The sequence below is a fragment of the Onychostoma macrolepis genome, chromosome 16, assembly GCF_012432095.1.
Source record: "Onychostoma macrolepis isolate SWU-2019 chromosome 16, ASM1243209v1, whole genome shotgun sequence".
Taxonomy (NCBI): Eukaryota; Metazoa; Chordata; class Actinopteri; order Cypriniformes; family Cyprinidae; genus Onychostoma; species Onychostoma macrolepis.
In genome coordinates this window covers 30,832,618-30,855,447 of record NC_081170.1, presented here as the reverse complement: position 1 = coordinate 30,855,447, position 22,830 = coordinate 30,832,618, and the positions used below count along the sequence as shown (strand labels likewise).

At 37.0% G+C, this 22,830-nt stretch overlaps 1 protein-coding gene across 3 annotated transcripts in view; it reads right to left on the bottom strand.

Annotated features, from left to right (window-relative positions):
• grik2 (glutamate receptor, ionotropic, kainate 2) overlaps window positions 1-14,044 on the bottom strand; it is a 228,797-nt gene extending 214,753 nt beyond the window's left edge. Inside the window, exons 1-2 of one of the 3 annotated variants that reach the window (XM_058746765.1) lie at window positions 13,964-14,044; window positions 11,451-11,792 (exon numbers count right to left, since the gene is read on the bottom strand). In XM_058746765.1, coding sequence (XP_058602748.1) covers window positions 11,451-11,577 — 127 coding nt within the window. In that variant the 5' untranslated portion in view covers window positions 11,578-11,792; window positions 13,964-14,044. Of the gene's footprint in view, window positions 1-11,450; window positions 12,212-13,963 lie in introns of those variants that run through there. The other 2 variants (XM_058746766.1, XM_058746764.1) reach the window with 2 other exon arrangements.
• Between the last annotated feature and the right edge of the window lie 8,786 nt (window positions 14,045-22,830).

Here is a 22,830-nt window from a genome sequence, read left to right as displayed (position 1 = left end):
TTCCTCTCAGCGGAGCGTGATCTGATAGTCAGAGCACAAAGGCCGATGGTTTACGTCAGATCTACGTTTCCCACAAGGCCAGTGAGAGAAGAACATCTCAAAATGAGCTGTTCAAAAAAACTGAAGTGTCTCTTTTAGCCTCTCCGTCTGTGATTCCATCCCTCCCTTCCTGTTGTTTTCAGATCTTTGTCGAAAATGTCAGCTGGGATGGGTCTTCCCGAGCAGAGTTGGTGTTTAATAAGCATCCTGATTTGCTCCCATCTGCTGGTGAATGTGATGATTCTGCTTGGGCTGTAGGGTACTGGACGTGCTATTGATTTTGTAGTATCAATTGATAACTGGTGAGGAAGTGTGAGGCGGAGAATAATAAAAACAAAGAAAGGATTAAAGATTTTCTCTCCACTGAAATGGTGCTGATGATCAGCCGGGGGATCTGTGGACCTCTTTCAGAACCAGTCCTCATTTACTCTGACCTGGAAACCGAAGGATGATGTAACTGACTATGTCATCACATAGTTACTTACTACATAGTAACATATCACAAAGAAAGAATGCATACCACAACATTTGGTTACAAATCCTACTGCTAGTTTTGAGAACATATTCAAGTAATCTTTACTGCCATAATGAGATGAACAGCCAGAAGATATTTAAATACAATTTAAATACACAGGGGGGAAATGTACTTCAGAGCAACAGAAGAAAAAAAGAAAGAAAGAGGGAAAAATATATTAAATACATATAAAAAGTAAATATGTATTTTCAAAATAATCACATAAAGTAGAAAGATGTACATATTGTATTACGCTCTTCTTATTTAATATAAAGACCATACTTAATGTATTTTCTTTAAAAAAAGTTTTACTATAATAACTTTTTGGCTTCTTACAATTTAATTTTACCATAAACAAAAGCAAAATGAACTATAATCCGAAAATTTTTTGAATTTTCACTTATGACAAAACTAAAAAGGTATGTTTGATTTAGCTTATTTACTATAAATAAATGCTAAATCAAATAAATAAAATCCTTAATCTCTCTGTTATGGTCAAAAAAAAAAAAAGTAATAGCCAATATGTGCTCTGAACATCAACACTCTGGGTCAGTTGAAAATACTGTTTTGTTTTTTTTTGTTTTGTTTGTTTGTTTGTTTTTTGCCTTTAAACAAACTAATTAAAAATTTAAAAAAATAAAAAATCATAGGCCATAATAAAAAATGAACTTTAAATAAATGACACTGTCATTTGACTTTTTTAAGTGTATATTATAAAAAAAATTCATAGCAGTCAATTAATAAATGAGAAAACTTTACTCATTATGTGGTGTACAGTACACTGTGGCAACAGCATTGAAAAATTAACATTGGTGACTCCTACAAGACGAAAAGAGGTTGGTGTCAATAACATACAGTGCATTCATTAATCCTTTCATAATGTGGTAAATCTCAGCTTGAAAGACTTTTTAAATTTCTTCAAGAAGTGGACAACAAGCATCAAAAAAGGTACCGACATGCACCTCATGCCTCCAGAGAACTGCTAACATTCTAAACGCCGATCCCACATTTAATATGACATTTCAGATTGGATTTATAGCATATCAGCAGAAATTCCCAAGACTACCTAGTCAGAGTGAAAGAACGACTTTCCGATATCTAGCCCTTTGGCTTTGCATCCATATTGATTTCTTGGAACAGATTTTAAATCATGTTTCTGTAGTGAACACGGGTCTGAGTGTACATACCCTACAGTGAGATTATTCAAATTTATCAAGATGAATTATTGACTCAAGATTGAATCGTGGAACACTGGGGTCTGTCTGTGATTCTGACCGATTCTTATACAAAGATCATTCTTCAAAATGCACATCAAGTTTTGTATGCATTACCGGCACACCACAAAAATGGAATTCCAATAATTTAGCCCCAGCAATCACAGCACTAAATCTGATGTAAGAGTATGCTATGCCCATCAGATTCACACCAGTGTTTTGTGATAATATTCCTGTCTTTGTGTTCCTGGTCTTAACAGATCAGCATACTTGTCCAAATTTACATTTCCGACTTTGGCTCCATTTGCTTAACGACATGCTGATATCATATCAAAGGCTTTTTTTAAGGCAAGTCCACTCTGCAGTCATATTCTTCCTCATTGTTTGCAGTTATGCAAGCAGTGCTCCTTTTATGCTTTAATAGGGAAAGACCAAAATCTCCAACACTACCGACAAGCAATGGTATCTTTGGTTCAATTCACACACATTTAATGTGTAGTGTAGTTAATATGCATGCACATGTGATTTCATGTTTTTTTTTTTTTTTTTTTTATTTTAAATGGCCAAGACCTTGGTAAATACTCTACATATAAATCTTTCCCAGGTCAGCCACACATGCAAACTCATACATATGCAACATGAGCCTCTTCATAACCCAGGAACAGAACATTTTTACCCACCGATAGAGATCTTCAACTCAGCCAAGCTGAGAACGAAATCTTGTGAACTGAAATGGAATTACCATTTGCTTCATCGCCTGCAACTCTGCCTCTAAAAGCAATTCCAATGCAACTCCTGCTGTGGAGCCAGCCGGTCTAGTCCTTGCTGTATTCGCTGCCAAGAGTTTGCACTTGCCCCTATCTTAACTAATTCTTTCTTTTTCTCATTTAAAAATGAATATTTGATTTGTTGTATTACCACTAGTCCTTCCAAAGTTACCCCTCAGTAAAACATAACAGATTAATCTAATACAGTAACATGCAACAAATAAGACTTGTGAACCCCTTGTGAAAAATAAGTATGCTTGATTGTACTGAATGTGCACTAGTAGTGTATTTCAAATCTTAAAAGAATATTTAAAAAACTGCTTTGCAGATAATATAATATTAATAAAATAAAAGGCCACTTAAGTGTATTTAAAGAGAGACACATTTTACTTCAAAGTGCATTTTATCTATTTGTTAAAAAAAAAAACATTTATTTTGACTAAAGCACTTTATTATATTTTAGTGTGTTGTTCAATATTAAATTTAAAGTTAGTTTATTAAATTAAAATGTAGTAAATTGCAACTCCATCATGTGTTACAAACATATTTAAATAGGCCTACATGACAAGTTTCAATAAAATATTGAATGAATATTGTCAGTACATTTAGCAGTACACTGTAACTATATTTCAAAGACAACCTAAGTAATTATGAATTTACATATAAATGTATACTTAGGTGCTACTGAAGTTGGTCAAAAATGCACTTTTAATTCTGCAAATTAAAAAATTAAATAAATAAATAAATAAAATTGTAATTAAAATGTAATTAATTATCCCCAAAACATTACATTCAGTTCATATTTAAGATTGTTTAAGTATATTTCCATACAGTACTAAATATACTAAATTATATCTTTCTCACAAGGGACAAACTAACATGATTTACAAGAACCAAACAATTCTCAAATTCTGTGCATCAGTAAATCTGCATTTACTCTTTTGCTCATGTTTGGTAATCCTCCATCAGAGCTGCAGAACCTTCGGTTATTTCAGAGCCAAGAAAAAGAGCTTTAATATTCATCATATTCAAACATGTTCTGCTCTTCTAGTGGTTTTGTGCTGCCCATTCTCTTATTCCTTTATTTTTGGTCTCATCAAATGGTGCAGCTTAGCTCCTATTTATACGACCAATTCTCCTGCAGTTTCATTGGCCGTTTCCACACCTGCAGTGATTCTCTGCCGTGAGACTGCCGCTGCAAATTGCAACTGCTCCAGTTTTATATCCCTGTGGCACATCTCAATCCTCAGGTCCATCGCTATACACACTGTACAAAACAAAACTAATCTGTTATAATCTAACGTGCATTATTTACACTTACTGAGCAAAGTCTAGAAACTGACCTATTGCTAAACTCTCAGAGATTAAGAAAACAAGCCTATCACTGCATTTGTTTTTCTCAAAAGGCTCCTAAAATAAAGTATTCAGATCTTTTTTTTATGCATTCATGAAGAATTGCTTGAGGATGTGGGAAAAGGTTAGACACGGTATCCATAAAGATATACTTTAAAAATGGTAACCTAAAAATGGTAACATCTAACTGGTTGTATTCGAGTTAAAGATATTATTTAGTATTGCTGAATCGACCTAAATACATTACTTCATACCAGCAAAACAACATTTTATGGGTTTAATCGAGTAGAAATAGTTCTAACAATTGCAGGTTACCACTTTTTACATGGTTTCATGAAAAGGTGGCAGGAGGAGTTAAAAACCAGTGTTGAGTGTCCAAGTCCAAAACCATATTTTCATGGTGTTGGTTTTGTCATGGACTCAGGAGCCTTTAGACCCGGTCTTAACTCAGACTCAATCCTCTTTTTGTTTCGGTCTTTACTGGGACTCAAGACTCTCAGAAAAAAAGGTACAAAAGCTGTCACTGGAATTGTATCTTTTCAAAAGGTACACCGTTGTACTTTATTAACTCTTAAAGGGTGGATATAAGTACCTTAAAGGTACATATTAGTACCTAAAATGTAGATATCAGTACCTAAATAGAACATATTTGTACCCAGTGATAGTTTTTGTACCTTTTTTGATTAAACCTACTCAAACAGGTCTCCTGAACAAGCTGGTCTTAACTACAACACTGGTTAGCATTTTGTTTGGTGGGACTGTATAAAAAATTCTGATCTTTTTTGTGGAACTTTAGTGTGGTGTATTACTTGTGTATTTCTGTTTCTTTTTAGTTTTGTGTAATGGTTATTGGCTAAATTTTGCTTTACTGTGCAGCACTTTGGTCAGCTCTGTCGTTTTTAAATGTGCTATATAAATAAATCAAACTGAAACTGAAACTGAACTCTTTTTTTTCAGAAAATCGCTTTTGGGGTGTAGAAAAATGTCAACATGTTTAGCTGGGTTTCTATAATTAAGTTGGAGAAGCTTCCTAAAGAGAATCTCTGGGTGCTATATCAGTTTCAGGGGTTTTGAAGTGCTCATGTTGTGTTGGTTGAGGTAGCTGTTGGAAGTTTTAAATGACTAAAATGAGGTCAGTGTAGACTGGGTGTGTAGAAGAACAGCATAGAGATTTCAAAATGCAGCTGCAAACTGAATTCCAGAGGTAATGTGTATCAGTGGTTACAGGATGAGTATTATCAACAAAAAGCAAAGAGCTTTGCTTTGCCCTGTATCAGGAAGAAAGAAAAAAAAAGTACGGAAATCCCTTCAACACTGCTTGCCCTGGTTTACTGACTGCCATGAGAGAATAATAACTGACAACTATGAAATGAGTGCTTGTTGAGCAGATTTTAAATGGGAGAAGCTGTTTGGTTGTGCCTTGAAGCATGGCAAACCTTTGAGTGCGGCTATGATCACTGATCCAGAGAAAGATCAGAGCAGAGGTTCGCTTGAATAACTGAAGAGAGTAAAATGGATTTACGTGGGTTGATGGTAGCAATTAAAACTAGTCCATGTTGTACAGGATGTTTTTGTTCAATAAGTGGGCTAGAGGAGAGTAAAAACGAGCGGAAACAAGAGGCAACACATCATGGCCAAGGCTTCAAGGTCCAGCTTATACAAGGATGGAAGTACAGACACAAGGGGTACAAAGATAGCAAAGGTAAATAGAATTGAAGCCACTGCTGCTTGCAGAGGCAGTGTAACATTAAGCTCTACCTGGGGACAAACCTGTAGGTGGGCAAATAGAAACAGTATGAGGACACAATGGGGATAGAGGGAAGGGATTGTAATAGGCACAATATAACTGGGAGATCAAGACTTTGGTGGCTGTGAGCGTTGAGCATCATACAGGGGATGAAAGACAAATCCAAACTCACTGTTCAAATGTGACTGAAGCAAAATTTCTGCAAAATAATACAATGTTGCTTCCGGTGTTGGGAGTAGTTATATAATCAAACTAGCAGTACTTTTAAATTTGAAGCGAAATATCTTAGTTATGTTTTCAAATAAATTAATTAAAGCGAGTTTTCTTTTTTTGACACCTCTCCTGTCCCTGTGTGGAGTGAAATCGGGAGAGAGGTGCAGAGGCATTTCCTTCAGTCTGAATATTTGATTCCTTCAGTATATGAAATATAATCTTTCTGTGTTTTGTTATTAAAAACAAATAAGCAAGCCCATCATAGGTGACAAAAATGAACGCAAAAGTAATGCAATACATTATTTTCCATAAAAAGTAACAATATTGGAATGTGTTCATTTTAAAAATAACTTTCCCCAACACTATTTAATGTTTTTCAACACTCAGTGTGAAATGTCTTATGAGTGGGTAATACTCTACTATCTTTTAAAATAAGAGTATTACCTACCTTAAACCTTATCCTAAATCTAGTTTGATAGTGTTAACAAAAACAAATGTGAGATCAAAATACATTTTCTGATGAAAGTCTTTGAGCTCTTTTAGCGTGACTCGTGTTTCACTGGACTGTTTTTATTTATTTTACTATGTGAGAAAAAAAACATATGGAGCTGGTAATGTGATGCAAATGTCAAAATGTATTAGTTTAGAAATCACACACTATGGTAAGTAGTGTTTTGAGGCCAACGCATAGTATTGTGCCAGTAGCATAGGTCTTTATTTATTAGCTATCTGCCCTGTAATTATAATTTATGCAATAATTTTATATAAATATTTTATCATTTTATCATTTCAGCTGGAAATCACAGTGAATTGTATGTAAAAGTATGTTTCTGGAGTTTTGAAAAATTGTAGGTAGAGGTACATTTTCCCAATGAGTTTATGATGAGAAATACTGTCATCATCACGACACATGAATTTATAGGATTTCCAAAAGTGCACAAGACAGATGGGAGGCAGTAGGAATCTTTGAAGGTCCACTGGTGGCCTCTAAAACCTGGATTAACAGGTTTCTTTGCTGTCCAGTGCATCTAAAAAGTTCTGTGTGAGGGTAAAAATGGTTAAATAATGACAAGTGAGAATAAAATTGTCACAGGGATATTTTTAACTAAAGTGAACTGGACTACCATCACTCTGCTGTGTTGCAGTTTGCAGAAAAAAGGATGTGGGCTGTGATATGGCGGCCCACTGGACAGAAACCATAACACTAATTATTTGTTATTACTGGAGAAATTCCAAACTCCTGGACGTGCAAGCGACAAGTACTCCATAGCCTGCCTCCCCTCGTGTTGCTATTGACAAACAAGAAAGTCGCAAAACAAGCTAGCAAAAAATCCTTTTTTCAGCAGGTAATCATTTTTGCAGACTTGTGGGTAGGAGTAATGTGGGAACGACCTCTTCTTACTCATTATGTTCCATTCACAATTTATTTCAATAACGACAGGTACAGGCTCAGTATTATTGAAGCTAAGGTCTTCAAAGTGTTTCAATGGACAGTGATATACAGTAACAACACACTGTACGTCTTTAGGAACAACCTTGAAACATGAGATATGAACTTTAAGCTCTGTGCTCAGCATGTAAACAAATATAGATGGCTGTGATATGCTCTCCTTTGTCTCTCAAGGTCACGTATGTCCTTGATGAAGTAGGCCTGCGCAAGAGGTCATGGAATCAGCACTGGAGCAAACGAATGGTCAGCACTACTGAAGGACAGCATACAGCCTCACTAATGGGAAACGCTTGCCACTTTCAGTGTCTTTAAGATTTAGGTTTGATTAATTCAATGTGCTTGTCCTAATTTGAAGTGAAAATTCCATCAAATGGAATCGTAATCGCAGCTTGTCATTCAAACAGTGGTGTGTGTTTGGGGCAGGGCTACCTGCTTGAAAAATGACATATTGTGTTTGGAAATTTTTACAGTTCTGTTTGGTCCTGTAGAGGCATTATCCTTAAGAACACTGCCAATGACACAACAAATTATAACTTATTTTAAATATTTGTTTAAATAAATATATATAAATATATATTGCATAGTTCTGGATAAAGATGCATTTGTGTTTTAAGCTCTTTTTGTTAAAAAAAAGTCTTTGTTTTGAATTGAAAATAGAAATGGATTTACATATTTTATAAGTATAATTACTTATATAGAAGATATTCTGCATGCAGCAAATGCATGAGCACTTTTAGACCTTTTAGCTCTTTTTTTTGTCCTGTTGCTCTTGCACTTCTAACACAGTGGGGAGAAAGACTTTTCATGTCTTGATAGTCTTGCTGTGCTCATTAAGAGCGTGCCCTGGTGAATTGTATTGTTTTTGACCAGACAGCTCTTTGTTTTGACTTTGTTTATGTTGTGTTATGACCCGATCAGCTCTAGTTGTTATTGTATCTCTCTGTGGCACATCATTGTTAATATTTGCTAATGAGTTAATTGTTAAAGGCAGTGCAGCTCTCTTTGTCTCTTCTGCATTTCTTCTCTCAGATGCAACTCAAATAAATATGTATGTAGTCCAATAAATAGATAAAACAGAAAGCAGTTATCAAAAATTCTGAAGCTCAAAAATACAAAAGATTACTAAATAGCTATTTAGCTATTGGTTAGTGTTATTCAAATGGTGATGTCAGCTGAAAAGTTGTTTTGGTTTCTCTTCTCTTGCAGCAAGTATTACATTTTGATAAAACACTTTTTCTTTGGACTTTATTGCACTAAAATGTTGTGCACAATGAAAGCAGGAACATATACTGTTAAGAATGTACAAGGTGTAAATATTTAAATGTTTAATATTTATTAAATATGATAAAATATGATCTGAAACATCATTTATAGATTTCTATCTTATTCTTAAAATTAACACAACATTAATTTGTAAAGTTTTGTCTTGACGCTAGAAGTTTATTTGTGATGGCAAAGGCAAAGATGCAATGCTTACAAATGAAAGAAACTAACATGAGTCCTAACTTCATTTTAAAAAGATTATTAAAAAATCATACAAATGACATACTACATGCATGCTACCCTATAAATAATCTAAATTAACTGTTTTTATTAATGTCAAAAATATTGTTGAACATCACTGAATGCACCTAAATACATTGATTTATTCCAACAAAACTCATTTTATGCATTAAATTAGGTAGCAATAGTTCTGTACGATAACTATTACAAGTTACCACTTTTTAAGTCAAGTCACCTTTATTTATATAGCGCTTCTAACAATACAGATTGTTACTTTTTACAAAGAATTGTTTACATATAATTGTTTATTTTATTAGAAGTTTTACTAAAATGCAATACATTTAAATACCTGAATGTAAATGTATCAAATGCTTTGAAATATAAACAGTGTTTGTTAGCAATAAATATAAAACGTGTATCCAGACGTGGAGAGAATTGTGTGTTAGAATGAGAGAAGGGCAGCTGAAGTCACAGAGGACGGTGGGACAGTGGCTGAGAGCCAGATGTTGTCACAGACAGCTGCTTCCTAATGCAGGGACGGAGAATGTGATGACACATGCAAAAGACAGTAACGCTCGTTCCGTTTTCCCATCTCCCCATCATCCCATTCAACATCATGTATTTTCTCTGTGCAAGAAGAGAAGACCTCACTCGTCCTACACGGCTATGGATGCAATATTATTCACAAACCTGTGCCACTTACACACCCACAAGAATATATCCCACTGGAACTAAGAGAAATGCAATCTTCCGCACTATTTTTATGCACACACACACACATCACAACTCAGCAGTGAATATCAGTGTATAATGAGAAACAAAGCCACCATGAACAATAACAGCAATAATAAAGCGTACCACATCCATGCATCTCTGCCAATTAACATTGCTGCAACTATTTTTAACAATCCCAAATAAATGTCTAGTTAAATGAAAAAGTGGAAGATATCATACGATTTTAAAGAAAGCATATTCTTTGCAATATTTAAAAACATGCAATCATTTTGCAGTTATGTGTTCGCAACAACAACGATGTCTATAGGGTAAATACACATAGGCTGCTTTCTTACACAAGCATGTGCGAAATGCATTCTAACAATTAAAGCGCAAAAGCTGTGAATGTTTGTTTGCAGGCTTCAAATAATTCCCTTGTGGCACGAAGCGTACTTACCCATTCCGCTAATTGCAAACCATGCACAGTAATGATAAACTAAATTTGGAAAATCTCTCAATTATGTTACATTAGTTCCACAGTTTAAGGCAGCATCTGAAAAAATCAGTTATGAAAACAGGACTCGAAGGCTAAATTTTGCTGGGGTGTGTGATTGTGTGATGTGTTTTCGGTTTGTGCTGGTGTCCTGGAGTGAGAAAAAATAAAACAGCTTATTACATCACATAATTAAAGGAAGCCCTGGGCTATGCAACGGAGATCCCTGAGGTGCATTTGACATTATTTGATTGTATTGATTGAGACTGGAAAAGAAGCACATCAGACAGGCCTCACCCCAGAGAGCAACAGCCTTTGATACTAGTCTGCTGACGTTTTTTGGACATTTCCTCTCGCAGGGAAATTTCTTCTTTCATTGTTGACCATAATAAGACTGAAGCGAACATGTTCGCTCCTATTAAAACTACATTTCTATTAAGAAAGCGCCTGTGACTCAGTTCTGGGAGGTGATGCTGAGCTTGGATGGCCTTCCTCAAAGCATTCATTAAATGGTTGCTAATAGCAACATGCAAGAGAACATCTATGCAGTGAAACCTACTCTAAATCATGTCTAACTTTTTCTATGATGTTTAAAATAATATTCATAGCAAATGCCACAATAGAACAATCCAAAACAGAAATACACAGGTGCCTAATACACACTCGGTATCCTACTGTGTATATATTAAACCATCAGTGTTCTTTGCATTGAAAAAAGGTAACCTAAAATGGTAACATATGTTACCGTTTCTACCATTAACTGGTTTTATTCAAGTCACAAATATTACTTAAAAACACTGATACATGAATTTTTTTTTTTTTTTTTTTACCAACACAACTCATATGGGTTAAATCAGGTAAAAATAGCTTTTAAAGGTAACAATTACAGGTTACTTTTTTGCATTGAATATTATTAATCTGAACACTAGAATAGAATAGAATAGAATAGAATAGAATAGAATAGAATAGAATAGAATAGAATTCATATGACCTTAGGCAATAACAGAACAAAATATGCCATTGCAATACCTCACAGCCAGACTTTTCTCCTCATGAAACATTCAGAAACAATATGGAACAAGAGAATATGCAACAACATATTGTCTTATGCATAAGATGCAATATGCAACAGCGAATTGTACGGTGTTTAGAAGGGGTTATGCATCCGTCACAACCTGTACGCAACTTCTTCATGTGTGATTGTGGCTCAGAAAGTTCTGTGTTTGGAAAAGTAGAGTGCCCTACAAATCCGCACCGACTTTTAACTCTTTTTAAGGGGGGGAAGTCAAGGTAAGATAGCATCTTTCATTTAACATTCAAGCTTTGGGTGATATATAATAATGCACAGAGAGCGGCGACCCTAAAACAACAGCGGGAGCTTCGCGGCGAACACGACAAAAGGCGTCTTGTTAAATGTAGCTATTAAAAAAAAAAGGCTCTTACCGAATCTTAACACATGTGGCATCCCGTGAGAATATCCCACACACAGTAAGAGCAGCAACAGCCCAAGCCATCTCTGATGAGTTACCAGAGGAGAGCACATCTTCATGATGCCTGCGATACACTGCATGTCATTCCCCTGGATGGACCGTTAGATTCCCACTTATTTCTGCTTTGGAGGTGTTTTTGTCAGCGATGTGATCACGGCATGGTCACTGAGACAGAAGAGGACACTCCATATCAGCGATGCTCCGCATGTCCGTCTCACTGCGCAAAGGAGCAACCTTCTGACCGGGCGTCCATGTTAGAGAAGGGAAATCCAGGAGAAATCCATGTACGGGTGGCCTGGAAGAGCAGAGCAACACGGGGATGAGTGATGAGAGCTAGTGTAGCGGATCGCTTGACGCGCGAGGCAGAAGCGGCAGCGACGAGCGCAGGCTGCTCATGTAATGCTGTCTACTGCACTGCTGCACTCACACTGACGTCGAGCCGAGAGCAACGCGAGCGCAACACTGACCACTCACAACATCCATTTCCTACTCTAACATGTTTCACGTCTCAAAGCGAATGCCGTGCATGGATGTAACATCTCTGTTCATAGATACCATGCTCAGATGATGCTTCAGGCGCAGCCGTTTGTCCGTAAGCTCTCTGCTGTGCAGCCTACGCGGTCTCGTGTATTTCATACTAAAAGGATTTGTTGTTGTTGTTGTTTTTCACATAGTTTCAGAATCTAACAAATGATTGCAGTTGCATTAGATGAAAAACAAACTCAAAACCCTACAACGCACGTGCTTTCGTATTAATGTTGAAATTGCACTTTTATTTATTCTTCCTACTGCTCTCGTAAACTGCGGTTACTTTGCAAAAATAATAGTAGGCTAAATAACAGTTTTGGTGGGAAGAAAATCATTAGTGCACATAGATTCTGCTACAATAAAAATATGATAACTTGGTATTATTCACTGTCAGAAATGACAGTAATATTCTGAAAGGAGATCTCGTGTAAATGATCATGATTTATTATTATTATCATGATATTGTTTATGCATGTCACAATAAATAATTAACAACTGAAGCCTAATCGTTTTCCATGTTAAATATATGTGATGACATGGCAGAAAGTAACAGTTCTTGCCACCTCGTGTGTGTGTGTGTGTGTGTGTGTGTGCGCGCGCGTAAGTTCTTCTATTCTTCCAGTATTTGTTTCCGCGCAGACAAAATACGAAGATGACAAAGTAAGAACATCTGTAGCTATACGGTGCTCTTTGAGCTCTGGGGGCCTTTGAGACCAGGAAAGGGCCTAATGAGGACGAATCCTGTACAACTTAAATTAAAAAGACCCCGATTGTGCCCCTACTTTCAAAATAGGCTTAAGATGTGCACTAGAATAGATTGCCTTGAGCTCATGAGAGCGCTGGTGGCTGTCAGCACCACGGACAGCGACGACAGAGGCTCCTCAATCCACTCTACTGTATTTCATCAGTATCCGCATTCACGTCGCTTTATACGGAATCAGCTGCCATCACCTCACAGCTGCAGGAACACACACTCTTTTATCCTTTCAGATGGACCATTAAGGATTTGTTTTCTCCAAGAAATGTCTGAGTATTGTATTCAGGCCAAACCACTAAAATGGAAATGTAATGAATGCACCTAATGCGACTGTGTCAATTTGAGAAGTGTGTGTTCTGTGATTTTATTTTCTGCAAAAATAAAATTAATAGGATAATTAATGAAACTTTTATGTTTAAAAAAATATAGTAAAATGCATTTTGCTTTATAATGATATTCTAGCAAATCATACAGTATGGAAAGTCATGTTACTTTAACCATAGTTTTTCTTTTGGATTTCTTTCACTTGTGCGGTATGTGTGCTTATCTGCTCAAACATTCAGAAGATCGTTTGTAAAGTGTATCCTTTGAGTCTCAAATGAAATGTCTCTTCATAAGTGATGGCTCCCACAAAAGTAATTCAAGTGATGCTAAAAGACTCATCAACAGCAGTGACACACTATTTCCTGGCAAGGGCATATTTAATAACTTAGTGATGCTTCCTTCAACCTCTCAGCAGACATACGTGCATATAGATTCAGAGGGAGGTAGGTGTGTGTGTGTGTGTGTGAGAGAGAGAGAGAGAGAGACTGTGTGAGGGGCGGTGCGTTTTAAACTAGGACCGTGCAGTCGAACCCGGGGTCTCAACATTCTTTATTAACTTACAAGTCATCATAAATATCTTTGTAATTAAGGTGGGGGGAAAAAAAGGTATCATAACACCACAACCACTTTTTTTTTTTTTTTTGCGCCAAGGAAATTAATAATTCAATGTAATTGTCACCTCAGTTATTATTTGAGGTTTAAAAATAAGCACATGCGGTAGTCTGATCAGGTGAATTGTTCCGTCCTGTAAAACGTAAGCTAAACTTCAGTCGTTTCAACGTCTAAATTCGATATGAATTTAAAAGCAACGTAAGAGCCGCTAAAAGTGTGGTGACGGTGAAGATAAATGTCCTTACCTCGGTTGTTGAGAGCAGCTCAGGCTGATGAAGTGTGAGTACAGTGGGAGCAGTAGTTCATGTGTTCAGATGGAGGAGCCGCTCGGCTCTGTGGAGGAGACACGCCTCCTGTCGGACGAACACAACTCCCCGCTTAAAGACACACAGCTCGCGCTGCGCTATAATTCAAAAGAAATAGAAATATTTAATCGATATATGCTGGGAGTATATCATTTAAAACATTTATACAGCAAGGTAACGAGGTAAGACTGGATTTAACGCTTGTTTTCAGCTGTCATTTCACATTTCACAAAAAAAAAAAATATATATATATATTATTCTCAACAAGACTTTAAAAACAAGAACCGTGAACCATGTTTTGGAACTACTGCTATATTAAGCTTATTACCAGCACTGTAGGATGGAATTTTGGTGACTGTTTATTTTTTCAATTCCTTGAGGTAGGCTATAAAAATAAAGTTAGAGAGTTATTATAATATATATTATGGAACAATAACATAAAGATCGTGTTAAGGCACAAAAAAGACTAAAAACTTAAATAATGCCATAAAACGCTACAACGTGCATAAATAAAACATCAAGAAAGTTTGGTAACACTTTAGAATAGGGAACACTTATTCATAATTAACTACGACTTTTCCCTCAATAAATTCCTAATTTGCTGCTTATTAATAGTTAGTGCGGTAGTTGTTAAGTTCAGGTATTGGGTAGGATTAGGGATGTAGAATAAGGTCATGTAGAATAATACATTAATATGAATTAATATATAAATGTGCTTAATTACTACTAATAAATGGTTAATATTCTAGTAATATGCATTCTAATGAGCAATTAGTTAAGAGACCCTAAAATAGTGCTACTGAAAGGTTTTTGTTTGTTTGTTTGTTTTTTTAACCAATGAGATCACACATGCTCTCACATGGAATTATGGGAATTCCCTATTTTACATAAATTAAAAAGGTAATATTATTTTTTTATTCATAATTTGAAATACATTTCACTTTCATTACAATAAATAACAATTTTCATATGTTAGTACTTGAATATGTAGACTATATGCATACCTCAATACTTATTAAAAACGTTTAATAATAATAATAATAATCATAAACAATATTTTCAGCAAAATCAGGTGTATTGTAATTGGAAGTATGATATCTCTTTTAAACACTAACTTTAAGTAGTTAAACATTATTTTCCATTAAAATACTAGCATATATAACAGTATGCATTTTCCTCCAATGCTGCAAAAAGCTATTGAAACATTATTGCCCAGGAAGGTATGGATATATGCAATACAACGATTATGAAATGTAAATCATGAAACTGCAAATATATTTTAAATTGTTTAAAGTTTCAACATAAACATCTGTGACAACTTGCAAAATCATGTCATTATATAATGATTGACTGATCTTAAGGAATTCCAGTGTGGTTTTATTGTGTTGCCTTGTTCACTTGTCCGTTCATCCATCAGTTTGTTGTCTGGCATTCATATTGTTTATTTGCACCACATAATATGTGATGTCGGTCCATATTCAAAAAAAGAAAAGAAAACCAACATTCTTTGTCATCTTTGACTAAGACGAGACACAAAGCATATTGTCCGTGACTGTAAGTCTTGAATGAGAGTTTGACCAGGCTGGTCTCGTAGAGTGTGTGATCAGAGGTATGGCCCAAATAATGAGATGGCTCCTTCTTGTGAACTGCATTTGAAATAGCCATGACAGCTCTGGGGGTCTTCTTAAGGACACACTCGCTATAGTCTCAGCTTTCTGTCTCTTATGTGTGTGCAGCTGTGTTATGAGGCTCTGACTTCGTGTGGAGGAGAGAGAAAGAAAGAAAGAACGGAAAAGAGGAAGTGATAGAAGCAAAGCGTCTCATTGCTTTTCCTCTCTCTCTTTAATTACAACCAGTCTACCATATCGGAGAGGAAATTAATTATTCACCTAATCTGCCACAGGAAGAAATACACGTCTAATGAAACACACCGCCAGTGCAACAAACAATAAGACACGTAGAACACAAAGCCATAAATAAGCAACCACAACACTGCAATAACTGTACATTTATGTATTTTATATATATAGAGAGAGAGAGAGAGAGAGAGAGTGTGCTGTCAAAACGATTAATCGCAATTAATCGCATCCAAAATAAAAGTCTGTGCTTACAGCTTACATAATATATGTGTATGTACTGTGTGTGTGTGAGTGTGTGTGTGTGTGTGTGTGTGTGATTTTTTTTATATATATAATTATATATCTATATTACATATATTCACAATTCTATTAAAACACTATTAAAATAGATAGTATTAACTGGTTGTAACAGTAGGACAAGCCAAAACATGGGTATCTTTATAGAAATGTGTGTGTGTGTGTGTGTACTGGTTTTTGTGGTTTACGGGGACAAAATTTGTATAATGACATGGGTATGACAGAGGTATTACAATTTGAAGGTGGTTTATGAGGACACTGCCTATGTCCCCGTAATTCAAAAGGCTTAAAAAACATACTAAATGGTGTTTTTTTTTAAATCTAAAAATGCACAAAGTTTCCTGTAAGGGGTAGGTTTAGGTGTAGGGTTGGTGTAGGGCAATAGAACATAGAGTTTGTACAGTATAAAAACCATTACACCTATGGAGAGTCCCCACAAGGATAGCAAACCAGACGTGTGTGTGTGTATGTGTGTGTGTGTGTGTGTGTGTGTGTGTGTGTGTGCATGTGTGTGTGTGTGTGCATTTTTGTGACAAATGAGGACATACCTTTGTATAATGACAAGGGTATGACAGGTATTACAAGGAGAAGGTGACTTTTCAGGATATTACCCCATGTCCCCACTTTTCAGAACGCTTATAAATCACAAAGAATGGAATGTATTGAAAATCTGAAATAGCAGAAAGTCTCCTGTAAGGGGTAGGTTTAGGTGTAGGGTTGGTGTAGGGCAATAGCACATACAGTTTGTACAGTATAAAAACCATTACGCCTATGGGATGTCCCCACTTTTCACAAAAACAAACGTGTGTGTGTTTCAGTTATTTATCATTGTAAATTATACATTATTCCTGTGATTTGTTTGGGACAAAGCAAATAAGTGAAATGTGTAGTGTAGTAGACGCTAACTTGTGATTTATTTCACATTCCTACCATCTCACATCTTCTGGGTAAACAGAGGAAATATCAACAAGCGGCTTATCTCTGATCCTGTGTGGTGCAAGACTAATTTCTAGTTTTGAACGTCTCGTGTTCGCACCAATTATTTATGGTGACATCCCTATTAAGATCCCTCAGCTGCTTTTTGAATTAGAGAAGCGCTAATAAGGTCTTTCAGCAGTTTATACACTGCAGTCTGTAGACTTTAATGAGCCCCTGGTCGCCCCTATTATCCCAAACAAAGATGGAGGTGGATTACCGCAAAGGCTGGATCAGCCCATGCTCTCAGACCTCCTGTCATTCTTCCTGGAATGTGCCTCCTTAATATTAGTGAGGAAACACTGCATGAGGCAAACAAGCGCTGTGATATTTGTGAATTCTGTGGCATTCCCACAAGATTATAAATGTGCTGTGTCTATGAGAATGGAGCAAGGGCTTGCTGGTTTTAATACAGGCAAAAATTGTGTGAGTTCATTCTTTGCAACCTTTTCATTATGGTGTCCAGCTTATTCTCTCTCTCTGTGTCTGTTCACATTCTGTAACAGTTGTCATGGTAGTGTTACTGTGCTGGTTTGGTTGGTGAACATACAAAATCAGACACAGAAATTTGTCTCATTTCCACAGTTGAATAGAACAGATATACCAACCTTAACAGGAGGGAAAGAAGGCAAATTTAATTGTTGAAAACTGTAAGCGGTAGGTTAGGTGTTAAAATTGAGGACGCACTCAATCCATTGTCAAATTTCTTTGCACCACCGTGACATGTGAGCATGAGTTAATTTTGAATAACATCCGATATGCAAAATAAAATATTATTTTTAAAAAACTCTGCTAATCAAAAATTATATAAATAAATATAACATATATTTTATTTATTGTGTGCAAAATCTGTAAACAAATGACACTATGACTCACTTCTTTTTCATTATGACAATTTTGAAGCAGTTACATGGTCAAAAAACTCTAGCGCTTCCATCTTACATTTTGAAAACAAATGATTACTGCAGGAAATTACATCAACATCATTAAGTAATATAATTGAAGCTTCATTCTCAAAGTTTTTTTTTTTTGTTGAAAAAGTGGAATATTATTTTACACTTTATTAAAGTATTAAGTCCACATCTGCATAAATAAATAAGTAATTTGTGGCTCAAACACACACACACACACATATATATAATCTGTCTGAATGAAAAAGGATTCGCTGATGTTTCAAAAATATTCGTTTAAAAAATACACACAGTTGCAGAAGAAATGATGTGAATTTTGAAACTGATTTTAAAGTCATTTTTAGACTTTAAATCTTAAAATCTGACTATGCATCATTAAAATAGTCATAATGCAATAAAGTAAAACAAACATGTTGGAGCCATAGCCATATGGGCAAGCCCTCTGGCATATTGTGCCGTTGCGCTTCAGGTGACCTGAGTTTGAGTCCCGGTCCAATTTCTATCTCTCCTCTTACATGATTTCCTACTGCCCTATCTAGGCCAAGAATCCAAAAAATGCAACTTTAAAAAGTAAAATAAACTATTTCTATCATTTTGTTTGAAAAGTATTTGTAAACAAATGACACTGGACCTCATTTGTGGTGTCACAGAAAACTGTGGTGTAACTTTTTTAGTGTCATTTTAGTGTTATCATTGCATTTTAACAAAAATCCAAGCTGTCATTTGCATCACCACAATTTCCACTATAAAAATGAATCAAAATTTGATGTATGGTGGAAAGTTTTGACAAAATTCTGAAAAAAAGACAATTTGACAGTAAAAAGTTTGTTTTGAGAGTTTATTTTCAAAAAATCCACTGGACGAAAGTCATGTCTATCTCTCTATCTATCCATTGTGCCAGACGGTAGAGGCAGAGAAGTAAGAACAGGAGCAAGAGGACTTTGATTGAGTGTCCACTGTGAAAACATAGTGACAGGTGAGTGGCTGTTTTCCGTGAATGCTTGGAGGACAGCTGTGGAGTGGACAGCGCCACTTTTCATTCACACCTTGAGAGGACAAAAGAAACAAGCATCAGATTTGAAGTGGAAAGCAAGCTTACCTGATGCTTCTCTCTCAGGCTCGCTTGCTGCCAAGAGCCAGTGACTGGAACTGCCCAGGCCAGAATGACGCTGATAGGTGTGAAGATGAGTTTCCGCCAATGCTGATCATGTCGATGGGATAATCGACAACCCCTGCAAAGGTCAGCAATGGTGTGCAAGAAAACTTGCAAAAAAGCACTTGTTTCCTATAGTGTTGTAAAGAAATGACCAGAAACATACTCAAGAATATAAGTATGCGATTGTTTGGTCAACATATTGCAAAAGCATTGTCCAGATGACAAGGCCGGATAAACCATATGGACAATTGGGCACTTGCCCAGGGGCACCACATCCAAAAGGCCACCACCATGTCCAGACAGGGCACCATGTAGATCTGCATAAATGTTTTCAAACAGAGCAAGATGTCGTGTAAAGGCCAAAGAGTCAAGAGTCAAAAGTAAAGATTTGTTGCTTCCTTCTGGATGAATCTTCAGGCAAAAACAGCAATAGTGTGCATGTTTAAAGAACACTGGTTGAGATCCCCTCTCTTTATTTTATAATCAAGAATGGACTCTTGTGCTCTGTGGCACCCAGGAGAGTTAAGACAGAGAAGTGGTTGGCCTTCCCCCAAGCTAAGACAGAGGCTGTGAGGGGACACTTTTATCTTGGTGCCAAGAACACTGCCAAGAGAATTTCAGACATCTAAGGTGTGTCAGTGGACCTCCTGCAAGTGTCTACCCCCTACCCCTTGCCCCCTGCTGTCACTGCTAATCATAAAGTACCCTTCAAGCACATAGTTGGATCTCATTGGGCTGCTATCAGTGCCAGTCCCCAATAAACTGAGAACAGGAATTGTCTATGTTCTTGAAAGACACATCACATTTCCACATCTACAATTTACACTTCAGAAAACTGTTCCAGCTAATGGTGGAGCAAGGTAAGTTGTTGCATGCCAATTTATCATCCACAGAATGGTTCAAACAGGCCTCCAAAATAGATAGCAACAAAAGTTGGACTTGACTTGGTCAAATTATCTTCTGTTAAAGCCCATTCACAACAAGAAAGATAACCAGAATGATAAATATACTGGTGTCCACACCAAGGATAATAGCATACTGTTTATTATAATTGTGCACTGGGCCTATTTAGACTTTGCCACTCCATGTGCTTTCTCTAAACAGATAGCTAACTGATTTGTTAAAATGGTTCAGTTTGGCCAGATACACATGTATCCACAAAATGTATCTGACCTTCAATTTCCATACGTTATGCAAATTCAGAAGTTTGTGTCACCAAAAGCAATGGATATGTGTGCTACGCACTACAGGTGTAACCCCTCTGGTTCTACTTTCCTCACATGATCATTGGATTCGAATCTGTGTTTTCAACATGGAAGGCATGCCCGCCAACAAGAACACTAAACACCGCAGCCTCTAGTGTCAGTCACTAGTGTACCTCTTTAGATAAGAAAAGTGATGTTAACCCGCACAGCTCTGACAAAGCTGGCCTCCATTACACTCACCCCCTAAACCTCACTCCCATCTGGGACCAATGGGAGCACCAATGTAAACCCTCCGGTTCTACTCCCTTGCTTGCTCCGAGCAGGATTCAAACCAGCATTTCCAGCATGGGAGGCAGGCATGCTAACAAGGAAGCCAAAGACCATAGCCTCTAGCGTCAATCGCTCGTGTGCCTTTTGAGATGAGGTTTACCTGCACAGCTCTGACCAGCTGGCTTCCGTTACACAGGCTGCATATTTTCAGGTGGCAACCTCCAGCTGAGCAACTACCATTGAGAAAAGGAATGTTTACTAATAGCTTTCTACAGATATGATATACCTTCTTGTTTATATAACCCTGATAGTTTCCCCACCTTCCATGCTAGCTGTCGCCGGTTTGATCCTCATTCGGAGTAGGTTAAGCAGAACCGGTTGCACTGGTGTTGTGACTCGGATGGGAGAGAAGTTGACAGAGTTGAGTCTAACGGAGACCAGCTGGTAAGGGCTATGTGGTAAATCTCACTCCCCTGACCTCCAGAGGTGCACAGGAAGATGCCTTTAGCATCCTTGTTAGCACTGTTGCCGGTTCAAGCTCCACTCCAGGTGGGCCAGTTGGAACGGGTTGCATTTGCACCTATTACTTCCTGTATAAATGGGCAAATCTTTGCCTGCAAGATGGATATTTAACATCTAATATCTGAAGCAGGGGCGTAGTGTCTGGGTATGCAGGGTATGCATGTGCATATAGGCCCGGGCTGACTGGGGGTCCACCGAGGGGGACCTTTTAATTAAAACGAGTGAACGTATTCTTAATTCGTGGCCACAATAAATATGTCGTAAGTCTTTTGCTTTGGGCTGCTGTGCCAAGAGTGCGTTTGCCTTAAGTAATTTAGTAAATATTGTAGCGTTTTTGTGCCATAATATTTTTAGAATAAAGTCAAAATTATGAGATTAAAGTTGTGTTATATTGCATGAATAAAGTTCATTCGTGTGAAAATCCCATTTCCCATTTGGATGAGAACCAGGAGGGTTGTGACTGTTCCATTGACTGCCAAACAATTAACACTGTCAAGGCCCAGAGAAGTATGAAAGACATCGCCAAAATAGTACCTCTGCCATCACTGGTTCAACGGTAACGTTACGAAGCTACGAGAATATTTTTGTACAAAAAACAAAAATAAAGACTTTATTCAACAAATCGCCATTTTGGAGACTATCCGCTGGGTGCAAACTGCCTATGCCGTTCTGTGTCAGCCGCAACACACGGAAAAAGTATTCTCATAGCTTTGTAAACTTACAGTAGAACCACTGATGGCAGATGGACTATTTTGACGATGTCTTTCATACTTTTCTGGGCCTTGACAGTGTTAATTGTTTGGCAGTCAAAGGGACAGTCACAAGCCTCTCGGTTTTCAAAAAAGACAATAATAAGGAGTGTTGGAGCCCTCATAAGCTATAACGTTTGGGAGGCTCATACAAATGTTTTTGTATATGGGCCCGGGGCTGGCTTGCTACGCCACTGATCTAAAGATAATTTCAAATAAGTTTTTATAGCATCCTGGTGTTATACAGAGAACTACTGCAACGTGATAGTGTGCAAAACTATGTTTTATTAATTTAAATTCACTCTTACATCTTGTTTAGACACTGTCTGCCCCTCGTCTTCCAGGCCAGCCCGTACTACCCCTTCTGCCCCTTGGCTGTCTGATCTTCTCTGCAAGCATCGTTCTAAGCTCAGGGCTGCTGAAAGGGTGTAGCGCAAATCAAAAAATCCTACTGACCTTAATGTTTATCAGTCACTCTTCTCTTCCTTCTCTGCTAATGTCTCCACTGCTAAAAGGACATACTATCATAATAAAATTAACAATTCGACTAACTCTCGCACGCTCTTTAAAACATTTTCCTCCCTCCTTTGTCCTCCTCCTACCCCTCCTTCATCAGCTCTAACAGCTGACGACTTTTCCACGTTCTTCATTAATAAAATTAAAACCATCAGTGCACAATTTTCCACACCAAAAATCTGTCAAGCACATCTTACCAGCAAACATACACTCATTCACATCCTTCTCTTCACTCTCTGAGGCAGAAGTCTCCAAACTCATCCTTTCTAATCGTCCTACTACTTGTCCGCTTGGTCCTATTCCACCTCATCTCCTTCAAGCCATTTCTCCTGCAGTTGTACCTGCAC